The sequence below is a fragment of the Prosopis cineraria genome, unplaced genomic scaffold (genome assembly GCF_029017545.1).
Source record: "Prosopis cineraria cultivar Desert tree isolate PC_DT_omini unplaced genomic scaffold, ASM2901754v1 PC1426, whole genome shotgun sequence".
NCBI lineage: Eukaryota > Viridiplantae > Streptophyta > Magnoliopsida > Fabales > Fabaceae > Prosopis > Prosopis cineraria.
This window is the reverse complement of record NW_026556751.1, coordinates 12,665-25,406: the sequence shown is the minus strand read 5'-3', so window position 1 is coordinate 25,406 and position 12,742 is coordinate 12,665. Positions and strand designations below refer to the sequence as shown.

General features: G+C 36.9%; 1 protein-coding gene across 1 annotated transcript; it reads left to right on the top strand.

Annotated features, from left to right (window-relative positions):
* The first annotated feature begins 10,904 nt into the window (after positions 1-10,904).
* LOC129300096 (E3 ubiquitin-protein ligase RZF1-like) lies at positions 10,905-12,742 on the top strand. Its single transcript, XM_054938618.1, has 2 exons — positions 10,905-11,942; positions 12,180-12,742. The coding sequence occupies exons 1-2, from the start codon at positions 10,925-10,927 to the stop codon at positions 12,215-12,217; spliced, it is 1,056 nt and encodes a 351-aa protein (XP_054794593.1). The 5' UTR covers positions 10,905-10,924; the 3' UTR covers positions 12,218-12,742.

Below are 12,742 nucleotides of genomic sequence, written 5' to 3'. Positions count from 1 at the left end.
TAAGGTGGGTTTGGAATTTGAATTTTCTGACATCAGATCAAACCCAATCTGACAGACTGTTTCCCGCAAGGGATTGCTCCACCGTAATTAAGCTCTTAACACACTGTCGTCCAATGTGAAATTCAAAACCAACTTTTTAAGTCGTCTTGTGATTTTTGACTATCCTATATCTTGTAAAATATTTGACGAGATCCCAATCTCAACATTAAAATATTGACTCATCTGCCAACTCAAAAAAACTTGTCGCATTATTAATGCTGATTCATTAAAAAGATTTGTATCGCATGTATCTAATTATTTCTAAAAGATGAGATTATCAAACAGTTTTTTTTTTCCCCAAAAGGCTATCAAATATTTGGATGAGCATATTTCCCACACTTCGACAAAATCAATTTAAATATTGATTTTCAATACTCATTACAATAATGAACACCATATCATTGTGATAAAATTTGGACCATTTAAAATTACCTAGTATTGACATTTAACTTTGCCTCAAATTGGACTGTCTAGATTTGATTTTGACAGTCTAAATTTGATATAATTTTATCTTTTTATTTTTAATAAATTATTGTTTTTTATAGGTACAATCGTACAACGTTTAAAATAAAAATAATCTTATTATTGTTACTCTAGAGAATAAAATATTTTTTTTATGAAAAATTGCATGATAAAAATTTTAAATATGAATATTTAAAATTAGTTTTAATGAATAACCCGGATCTAACCACAATTATAAGAATTATGATACTAAGCCCCAGATAAAGTGATTTAGGTATGGCTTACTTTTCAATATATATTAACGAAACTTGTATGGTGGATCGGCATCATTAATCAATTACTCCTTCTGTTTTAAATTATAAGGCACTTTTAAAGGAATTTTTTCATTTCAAAATATAAGACAATTTGAGTAAATTAAAGTTTTACTAAATGCACCAATTCTGATATTACCTTCTCTCTCTATGATTCATTTTCTTTACTTTTCTTTTCAATATATTAAATGATGGGTATTTTAAAAAATTTATATTTTTATTTTGAAAAGATAAGGTTGTTAAGTATATTAAATGAAGTTTATGTTAGATCTATATATCTCAATTCATATGTATAATAAAATATGATAAAATAAATTAATTCATGCGTACCTGAAGAATCCATGAGTGCTAGAGAAATCTCGATTACCTCGAGTGTAGGCAGGCACACAACCCTCAGGTCTCCAGAGCCTTCAGAGAGTTCAGAGATAATGGAAGTAGAAGAAATGAGTCGTGTGTTTGCGGTTACCGACTAATCATCTTATATAGATCAGATCGGTAACTGTCTTATTCAATAATTAAATAATTATCTTATCTATTATCTCTGACTCAGTCAGTTAAGAGATAGGAAATAACTGACGACTACTGGGTTGTGCGTTGGGCCTCTGTCCATTGGGCTCACTTGTGTGGTCCACCTATCATGGTCCACACAAGATCATAAGGACCAATTTATTGGGCTTATTAATTAATGCTAATTCATAAATAATATTCCAACAATCTCCTAATTGGATTGCATTAATTAAGCAAGTTGTATAAACAAGCCACAAACAAAATTCAGAAAATGAAACTCCACAAAATCACTGAATCCTATGGGGAAACAAGTGATTATGATATCTTATAATCTGAGTAAAATATGAAATTTTATTTCAAACACAGTTCAGTAAGATAACAACATAAATCACTGATTCCTATGGGGAAACAAGTGACATGCATAGCGTACCACAACAGAATCATTGGATCCTATAGGGATACAAATGATATAGACGCATCTAATTGAACTGAACATAACTCATAGAAGAAAACAAAGCCTAAAGAGAAATTGCAACATAAAAAGTTTTCAAACTCCCACTAAACTAGGGCATTAAAGGAATTCACAATACCCATACAAGTTACATGATTTTGAAAAACTTCTACAGGTAAGCCCTTAGTCAGCGGATCTGCAAGCATCTGCGTGCCAGGAATGTGTACTACACGGGTTTGAGACTCAGCAATTTTCTCTTTCAAAAACATAAGTTTGATATCAAAATGCTTTGTACGACTGGAATTTCTGTGATTGTTAGCATAGTATACTGCAGATTTGTTATCACAATAAATGGTTAGAGGACGTGATATTGATTCAACTAGGTGTATGCCAGATATCAACTTCCTCAGCCATATAGCGTGACGTGTAGTCTCAAAGCAAGCAATATACTCAGCTTCCATAAATGAAACTGCCGTAAGTGTCTGTTTCACACTCTTCCAAGAGACAGCTCCTCCAGACAACATGAAAATATAGCCAGTCGTGGATTTACGATCATCCAGACAAGAGGCAAAATCTGAATCTGAAAAGCCAACAATCTCAAGATCTTCTGATCCCTTAAAGTCATAATCAGAATACCCAACAACTCAAGAGAATTTGACCTTCTGTAAGTCAACATATGATCCTTTGTACCTTGAAGATACCTCATAACTTTCTTAGTAGCCTTCTAATGATCCGGACCTGGATCATTTAAGTATCGACCCAGTACTCCAATGGCAAAGGCTATATCTGGTCGAGTACACACTTGAACATACATAAGGCTGCCAACAGCGGAAGCGTATGGTATCTTTCTCATTTCAGCCCTCTTCTTATCATCCTTGGGACACTGTAACTTTGACAACAGCTCACCTTTCTGTACAGGAGCAGGTGAAGGAGAACATGAATCCATTTTGAATCTCTTAAGTACCCGCTCAATATAAGTGGCTTGTGATAAACCAAGAACACCACGAGATCTATCACGATAAATTTGTATCCCAAGAATAAAGGAGGCTTCACCCATATCCTTCATGTCAAAATGGCAAGACAATAGGTGCTTTATCTCAATGAGGAAATTTATTGAATTGCTGGCTAATAAGATATCATCAACATAGAGAACAAAAATGGCAAAATTGTTCCCATCAAACTTTTGATCTGAGACATTCTCAACAAAACCGAGAGAGGTGATAACTTCATCAAATTTCAGATACCACTGCCTAGAGGCCTGTTTTAGCCCATAGATGGATCTCTTTAATTTGCACACTAGATGTTCTTTATCGGATTCAACAAAACCATCAGGTTGTGTCATGTAGACTTCTTCATACAAATCGCCATTCAAGAACGCAGTCTTAACATCCATCTGGTGAAGATCAAGATCAAGCTGTGCAACTAAAGCCATTACCACTCTAAAAGCATCTTTGGTGGATACCGGAGAGAAGGTTTCTGTGTAATCAATACCTTCTTTCTGGTTGTAGCCTTTAGCTATAAGTCTGGCTTTATATCTATCAATTTCACCTCTAGCTCCTCGTTTTGTTTTGAAGACCCACTTGCAACCCACTGGTTTAAACCCTTTTGGTAGCTCTACAAGCTCCCATACGTGATTGCGGTACATAGAGGCAATTTCTTCACTCATAGCCTCCAACCATTTAGAAGAATGCGAGCTAGAAATAGTCTCCTGGTAACACATTGGGTTTAAGCTATCAATAGCATCTGAATCAAATTCCTGCAAATATACCATGTAATCATCTGGAATAGCAGACCTGCGAACCCTTTGGGACCGTCTCGGTTCAACAACCATGTCCCTATCACCCTCTAAAGGTGGTTCATCTTGAGCTTCATTCTGATCTACGGCATTATCTCTGTCAACATGAGGAGTTGTCAAGATAGGCATAGGCAAAATGCTACTTTCGTCATGCAAGGTAATATGCCTAGGCACAGAGCTCCCACTGTCTAAGGCATCTTCAAAGAAGTAAGCTCGGTCAGATTTAATTACCCTAGTAGTGTGATTTGGACAATAAAATCTGTACCCACGAGATCCGATACAATAGCCAATAAAGAAACCATCAACAATTTTAGCATCAAGCTTCATCTGTTGTGGATTGTAAGGTTTTACCTGTGCTTTACAACCCTAAACTCGCATATGCTTCAGCGCAGGAGTCCTTCCAAAATACAACTCATATGGAGTCTTTGGAATTGACTTGCTAGGAACTTGATATAAACAGCAGTTTTAAGTGCATCACCCCACAAGAATTCCGACAGTGAGGAGTGACTGATCATGCTCCTAACCATATCCATGAGAGTACGATTTTGCCTTTCTGCAACCCCATTTTGCTGCGGGGTGCCAGGCATAGTATACTGAGCTTCAATGCCATGCTCTTGAAGGTACAAAGCAAATGGCCCAGGGTTCCTGCCAGTCTCAGTATATTCCCATAAAATTCTCCTCCTCTATCAGATCTTACACACTTGATCAACTTGCCAAATTTCAATTCGACTGCTGCTTTAAAGGTCTTGAATGCATTAAGGGACTTGTCCTTTTCACGTAAGAGTTCAATCCATCCATGACGGGAGTAATCATCTGTGAAGGTGATGAAATATCTGAAACCACCCATAGCCGGAGGCGTGATAGGTCCACAGATATCAGTATGGATTAAGTCTAAAGTGTTTTTAGACCTCTTTGCCCCTTTGGTTCTAGCTCTAGCAGGGAATTTTCCCTTTATACAATCAATACAAGTCTCAAAATCTGAAAAATCAAGGTCTCGTAAGACACCTTGCTTGATCATGCACTCCAATCTCTCTCTAGAGATATGACCCAAACGACGATGCGATAACATAGAGGAATTATCATTGGGCCTTTGACGTTTATGCCCAATAACAGTATTGACATGAAGATTAGAAAGTTTAAGTGATCAATCATTCAATCGATATAAACCATATATCAAGGAAGCGACACCAACATTAATGGAATCAAAACAAATGTCAATTTTCCCATTTCCTTGAAAGAATGAATAGCCACAAATATCCAATGCAGAAGTTGAAATTAAATTCCTCTTCGTAGAAGGTACATAAACAACATTGTTCAAATATAAAACATGACCAGAATTTAAATATAAAGAAATAGTTCCAATGCATTCAACTGATGCCTCGCTCCCTGCTATGCCAAAGACTGACCTCTGTGCCTCACTTGGAACCTTCTGGTTTCTTAGCCCCTGTGGAGAATTCACAACATGTACAATGGCACCAGAATCCAGCCACCATGAGTCAAAGGAAGTTTCAATGGTGTTAGATTCAAAACAAACTAGAGCTAGAGGGGCAGTTTGAAGAGTTATACCTTCACTTTCTTGTTTGTTCTTCAATTTGAAGCAATTAGCTTTAATGTGACCCGGTTTCTTGCAATAATTGCATAACCCTTTAAAGGGTTTCTTCCTCGACTTCTCACTCTTATCACCATCCTTCTTAAAGGTTGGATTATTGGGCTTTGGGGCATCATGCTTCTTCCTTTTTTCTTATGTGACCCTCCAGATTTGCTACTAGAGCCATGGAAAACATAGTTTATTGAGTGAGAGGAATTCTTCTTTATAGCTTCCTCTTCTTAAGTGACTATCAATATCATCTGGTCAACAGACCATTTAGCTTCTTGTGAGTTGTATGAAGTCCTCAAGAATGCGTACTCTGATGGCAGTGATTGAAGAACACGGTAAACTAAGGTACTTTCACCCAAATCAATCCCATATGACTTAAGCTTGTTATAGTAATGAACAAGCTTCAGAATGTGCTCCCTGACACCAGAAACTCCATCATATCGAGTGTTGTCAAGAAGTGATAGATAATAGTTCTTTTGAGTCTTGTCAAGCTTTTTGTATTTGTTACCAATAGCTTTTAAGTACTCTACTGCAGTATCATTTTTAGGAATGTTGTCCCTAATTCCCTTTTCAATTGTATACTTGATGATCGCTAGACAGATCTAGTTGGACTCACTCCATTGTTTATGGAAGGCTATTTCATAAGCACTGGACTCGGAAGAGAGATCCGCAGGCTTGGGCTCTCTCAGAGCTAAATCTTTCTTAGAAATGGTCAGATACATATTGAGGGACTCTTTCCAGTCATCATAGTTAGTCCCATTGAGAGCCTTCACAAAGGATAGTTGCGTAAAAGCAGAAACTGAAATCGCAAAACAGAAAATGAGAAATATTAATTATGTGTGCATAACATAATTATAAAACAGAATTCCCCAACAAGCGATTATCAATTAGGCAACTATAATCATGCACCAAGAAGGCTCATATACTATAAAATTTAGCTCATACAAAAGTCCATACAAATAATGCATTAAACATTTTCATACCTATAGGATACAATAAATATCTAACACATTAAAGGAGTGCTATTAGCCTATCCTCAAAGCCAACCATCAAAATCACATTAATAATGTCACACCTATGGGGTATGTCCATTATCCATGCTACAAGATCCTAAGCATCATCAATAATTCATAAAGTCACAAATTTTATGACTTTAGGACAAAACAACATAATTTTAAAAGTCCTTAGGGTCTTTTAGGAATTAGAAAATGAATCTAGTACTTAAGTGAAATTTTAAAAGGTAATCAGGGGCAAATAAGTAATTCTGGAAGAGATTTGGGTCAAAATACAATCCTGGAAGTTAAGGGGACCACAATATAATTTTAAGAAATTTATTAGGGTCACGGAGGAAATTCCATAAATTTTGGGCCGAATGATGTAATTCTATCCTGGGGTCAAAAGGTAATTAATAGAATCTCCCTTTTTTTTTTAAATCAGGCCCAAATTTCATCTGGGCCCAACGCAAACGAAAGTGGATCCCCGCCAACTTCTCCCCACCTCCCTTTTTTTTTAATCAGAGATTTAGGCCCATATGAAAATGGGCCCAGAACTCATAGAATCGGATCCCTTATTTACAAATGTCTTATAATTTGGAATGGAGAGAGTATTAATTAATAGATAAAAAATTATAACTAACAAGCGTGTATATACACGCACTTAATCGAGGTTACTTGAAACCAGGGAGCTGCCAGTTTTGATTGTCGTTGCCAATTGAGTTTTTTTTTAAACCCAAATGAGAAAAAGGTTGCTCAACTCAACAGAGTCAAGTACAAGGCAACATTTGACATTTAAGCTTTTAAAAGACTTAGGGTATGTTTCATTAAAAGATTTTAGAGGAAATGGGAGGAGTGATGCTCCCCTCCTCTCATTTGGTTGAAAATTTTAGAGGGAGGGGGAGTCAAAATTTATTCCTCCCCTCCCTTTGGCCCCTTTCAAATTGAGGTTTTTTTAGAAGGGAGCCAAATATATTGACTAATTTGTCCTTAGTAAATTTTTTATATTTCATGAATACCTATCGATCAAAACTCCATCTCTCTTGCTCGACTTCCCAACTTCTTGTCATTTCTCTGTCAAGCTTTTCCCACTGAGTTTCCCTTTATTGCCATTCATGTTGTAGTTCAATCCATCTTAACAATTAATTTATGTCAAATCAATGGCAACACCCCTCCCATGTTCTCTTATGTGCAAATGAAGGAGGGTGCCATTATGTTACGGTTCAATCTATACAAGGAGGAGGAAGTGGCTATCGCTCGTTGTGGACTCTAACTTTGATCTTTAGTTTGGTCGTCGATGGAGTGAGCGAAGGATGAGGAAGGAAGTCTATACTCTATTGGTCTGGAACTAGAAGTCGATAGAGACTAGCTTGAAATAGAAAGGCAAGGGCAAGGCCTTAGGAAAGAACTAGGAACAAATTAACCTTATTGTTCTTTGCTCAAACTTCAAATTAAGTACATGCGTGATATATATAATGACATGATGGGAACTTAACCTCACGCTCATGATGCTACCATTTATGCATGAATATGCTTACACATTTTCTTATTTAAAAGAAACAACAATAACAGCATAACTCACCCCTTATTGAAACTCATTATCGCCTATTTTGATTTTCATGTATGCATCAACATCGATGTCCCTGGCTCTTTAAATGACATGATCCATCTCAAGTTATGTGTTTCCTTCGTAAAGTGTTGTTAAAGCTAGCTAGCTTAATCGCAAAATTAATCAATTAGAGAATACATGGCTGTGCTTACTCATATGTACATGCATGCATTACCAAACATGTAAATAATAACAAATGCCTAGCATTCCCAAGCACAAACATCTATTAACTAACTCTATCATAGAAATAAGCTAATCTGACTAAAAGTATCATAGGATGCAATTATGGTCTAATAAACTAGACTACGACTGAAGTGATATGTCAATTGATGACGGTTTGAAATTTGATCGGTTGAAACAAGACCTGTAAAATCAATCTCTCATTAAATTGATTGGTGACTTACATTTATAAATGTGATGTGGATGAGGTCAAAATATACGTACATTGGGTTGGGCAGCCAACTAGAATTATATATTCAAAGGCTTCATGATCGAGCTTGCCTAAAAGTATGGTTTCTTGATTAACAAGGTGGCTAAATGCTTGTACTATCAGCTCCACCTTAATATTAGATTTCAAAATTTTTGAAAATGAAGACTTTAATTCAATGTATTTTGAATTGTTAGATATTATATTTCACCCTAAATAATGCCTAAGGGCAACCTAGTATGTATAGGTGAAAGAATTATTGGACAATGCCTAAATTGAAAGAATATATACTTTCATTTTCATATATAGCTCCCCCTCCCCTTTTTTTCCTCATATTTTCCTTACCACGATCATGTATTCATTCTACAATTCGTAATTGAAAAGTCAACTCCAAACCAAAATCAACTATTGTAATCTATGTGTTTGGGCCTCAAAACAAAATGACGAGCCCAACAAGAGGTAAAAGACATGATGGACTTCAGAAGCATAACCCGATTTTCTTTTAAGAAAAAGGAGGGCCACGCATGAGCCTAAGGTAACTCTCAAGACTCAAGATGACCAGACGTATGAGATTGTCGAGGGAATATGGTGTAACGTGCCAAGAATCTCGTGGCCTATGCTAAGAGATCCTTGATATTTCATAAATGGACTTTGGACCTCGTGGACATGATGGTCTCAATTGAATAATTATAAAAGGAACAGAAGGTCATAAAAGGAAACGACAAATGATCAATCAACAATATCTATCTCAGTTGAATAATTATAAAAGGAATAAAAGGTCATAAAAGGAAATGACAAACAATCAATCAACAATATTTATCAACACTTTTAAACATCTAAATTTTCCCATATATTTTCATATAGCTTTTAGAATCATTTTCAATTTTCATAATCTTTACAGATATGTACTTTGCATATTTATTAATTAAACACTCATTTATTTAAATTTTCTTGTATTTTTACATCCGAGTAAATCAGGACAAGAAAGTTTGGGAATTCATTATTATCTTTTGGGATTCAATTTTTTCGACAGCCTTGATATTTGTTACTGTGTGTGAAGAATACTATGTATGAAGATTGACTAGTAATGTGTGTTTGTCGTGTAGCAAGTCAAACTCATACTTTCCCTTCTATCTTTCAATTTTTGATTATTAAGGCAACTGTGCTTGCAGAGGACTGTTGTTAAATAATGGTCCAAGCGCTACCTCTACAAGGCTGCAGATATCTTGAAACTATGTTGAATTAGTCGTCCCGGTTTTAGTCAAAAGGACTGAGACTGTATGTTCCTCCTCGAGCTCAATAATGGAATAATGATAAAAAGATCGTGAACTCTTTCAAGCAAATGCGGCGTTCTTTTCTTGAAAGTTTAAACGCTCATTATATCGTGGGTGAAGAATCTTGCTACCGAGAGCTTCGAATTTCAATTACGGGGAGAGTTAGAAGTTGGAGCTGAAGCATGCACAAACAACACAGGGTCCTTGCCAACATGAGTATGCCTTTTTTAACCTTTTTGGTCTGGCTTCCGATAGTACTAGGATTCGTCATTTTACTGTGTTTTACACCAACCACTTGATCAGAGCTGAATCAACCGAAGCTTGCAGGGTTGTCAATTCGTCAACCTAATTATCCGTATTAGGCCCGAAACACTTAGATATTTAATTTGCGTCCCTAGTTTCAGCTCGATCGAAGCCATTTGGGATCTATTTCCAATTCATTGCATATTTAGGACACGTTTGTTTCTACTTTTAAAAACTGTTTTTTATTTTTGAAAACAAAAAAAAATTAAAAAATTGTTTGGACAAGTATTTGTCATTTAATTGTCTCCAGAACTATTTTTGTTTTTTGTTTTTAAAAACAAAAAAAATAAAGAACTTTAATTTGTTTTTATTTTATTTTTTATTTTTAAAATACACTACATTTGATTATTAAAAATTATAATTACCTTGACTAATTTCTATTATTAGTCACTACTATTAACTGTTTATAATCATTATTATCAGTTCATTTTTTTAATTTTTAATCTGATTTTTAATTGACATAACAAAACAAATTTTTATTTTATTTTATTTTGAAAAAAAATTTTAAAAAGTATATAACAAAACAATTTTTAAAAATAAAAATAAAAACAAAAACCAAATAATTCCTTAGTAATATGTTTATTACTTTTTTTATTGTCCAAGGTATCTACTGTTTGTAACGGTGATTAATCCATTTACTGCAGAGTCTCCCACAATGGGGCATACAGCTGGTCATAAAATGCTCTCTATTTGCATGAGTAAGAAATCAAACCTTTCACCATATGTTTAAAGGATGGAGTGAGATAGTCACTACGTTACATGATTATGTTTATTATTTTTTACCCCACCAATTGTTTTCCCTTTTTTAGGGGAGTGGAGGGAACCAGAAAAGGGCTACCTAGCCCATGTAGGTATCGACAAAAACGAAGCCCATCATCTGGACGGCATCATTGAACTTTAAGGACAAAAATGCCAAAAGCCTAGTGACCTCCTAAAATACTATATCTTTAAAAAATATAATTAGACAAATACTATTATTATTATGTAAAAAGAAAAAGAAACTGTGCCAAGAAGATGAAGGCGTGAAGGGAGAATTGCTTCGTTGGAGCCCACAAGTGATTCCTTGCTTTGTGCTTTCCCCAACATTGTTTCGAAATCCATGATCGAGATTAAAACTGAGGCCCATTGTACTTTTCCGTCTTCCAATACTAAAAACAATGTCTCTGAGCCCTCGTCGGCAAAGGACGAATGGCGAACCCGGGACAAACCTTTTCTACTGGTGCTACCAGTGCAACCGAATGGTCCGTCTCCCCTCCACGGACTTGTCCAACATAACCTGCCCGCTTTGTTCTGGCCAATTCCTCAGCGAGATCGACTTATCCAGGCCTAGACTCATATTGGATTTTACCCATCACGACCCATCACCGGAGGCCCGTCTTTTAGAAGCCCTTTCTTTGTCGTTTGACCCCCCAATTAGACGGTTTAATGGGCGGCTCCACGACCCCCGAGCTCAACCTCCACGCGTTCGTTGGATTCAGGATCGAGAGCAACCCCGCCAACAAGAGGGTAGACGTCATGCCGATTCCGATGGTGAAATTCCCGTCCGGCACGTAACACGTCGACGACATCGTCGGGCTGATCAGAGAGCTGGTGATTCCGACGCTGATGGACCCGAACCTCTAATTCTTCCTCATCCTCGGACTTGGCTAATTCTTCCACCTAGAGATCCGTCTGACCCATTGGAATTAATTCCGCGACTACAAAACCCTATACCGCGCGGTGTTGACCCGAGAGACTACTATTTTGGTCCTGGTCTGGGAGAACTGATTGACCAATTGACGGAAAATGACAGGCCAGGGGCACCGCCAGCGCCGGAGAGAACTATCCATGCGATTCCGAGTGTGAAAATCTCGGAGAGCCATCTGAAGGAGAACCCATACTGCCCGGTTTGCCAGGAAGAATTTGAAGTGGGTGGAGATGCAAGGGAATTGCCCTGCAAGCACATATACCATTCGGATTGCATTGTTCCTTGGCTAAGGCTTCACAATTCTTGCCCTGTTTGTCGGCTTGAGGTGCCGGTGTCCACCGACTCTGTTGAGCCCAGTGACGGAGGAGGCAGGATACGAAGGTGCCTGAGATGGTTTCAGATTCAACTGGCTTCTCTGTTGCCTTTTCACGGGAGGCGTCGACGGATTCGTCCAGAAGAAGAGAATGACATGATTGCTTCCGCAAGGGGTTATAACGGATACTTTTTCTATAGCTATACTTAATGAATATTAGTATAAACAGTAAATGCTTCTTGAGAGATCCTTGCCTTGTCTGTTTTAAAACGAAAATCTAGCAAATTGAATATCTAATCCCCATGCTAATAATGGCATTAGCGTAATAGTGAGTGAGACATCAGTTGCACTTGTGCTAAGTCTGAGTTTACTTTTCTTTTCTTTGCTTATTCTTTTTGTTTGCCATTTGCAGCTGCTAGTCCAGGGAGGATCCCATGCTGTATCCTTTAGTTCACCTCTGATACTGATTTGCATGGGCTTGCACTTGAACTTCACACTCTGCCTCTCCATCTGAAGACAGGGGTCCCAACTTCAATACAATTAGATATTCGCTTGCAGTTCCCAGAGAAGATGCAAATACAGAAAGCTTAATTTAGGCCAAAGAAAACGGACAACCCAAAATGGAATTCAGAAACATTTGTTTCAACATCTAGAGCAAGAGTATCTAATATATGTACAGGGACAGGACATGTTTTATAATCTCGCGTTTATGGTGAAGAAGCGTAGTTATGTACATAAATTTATCCCTGGTCAATTTCATTCAATCTTCGGGAAGCCATTTATTGGGCTTCTGCATAACGGTGAACGTGTAGGTGTAGTCACAAGCAACCCATGAGTGACAAAAGCGAAAAAATGATAATACAATGGTTGCGAGCTGTTGCTTTTGAGCAACAAGACAGAATAGTTTGCGTAAATGGCGAAGCCTGAGTGCAAGTACAATTCCAAAGAATAGATAAATATTTGTTTGTGCGTAAA

What these genes read in the sequence shown, in the direction of transcription:
- LOC129300096 (XM_054938618.1), top strand. Translation starts at nt 10,925, where the DNA reads ATGTCTCTGAGCCCTCGTCGGCAAAGGACGAATGGCGAACCCGGGACA. An exon ending in CATGATTGCTTCCGCAAGGG is followed by an intron (nt 11,943 to 12,179) that starts GTTATAACGGAT and finishes TGCCATTTGCAG; the next exon opens with CTGCTAGTCCAGGGAGGATC.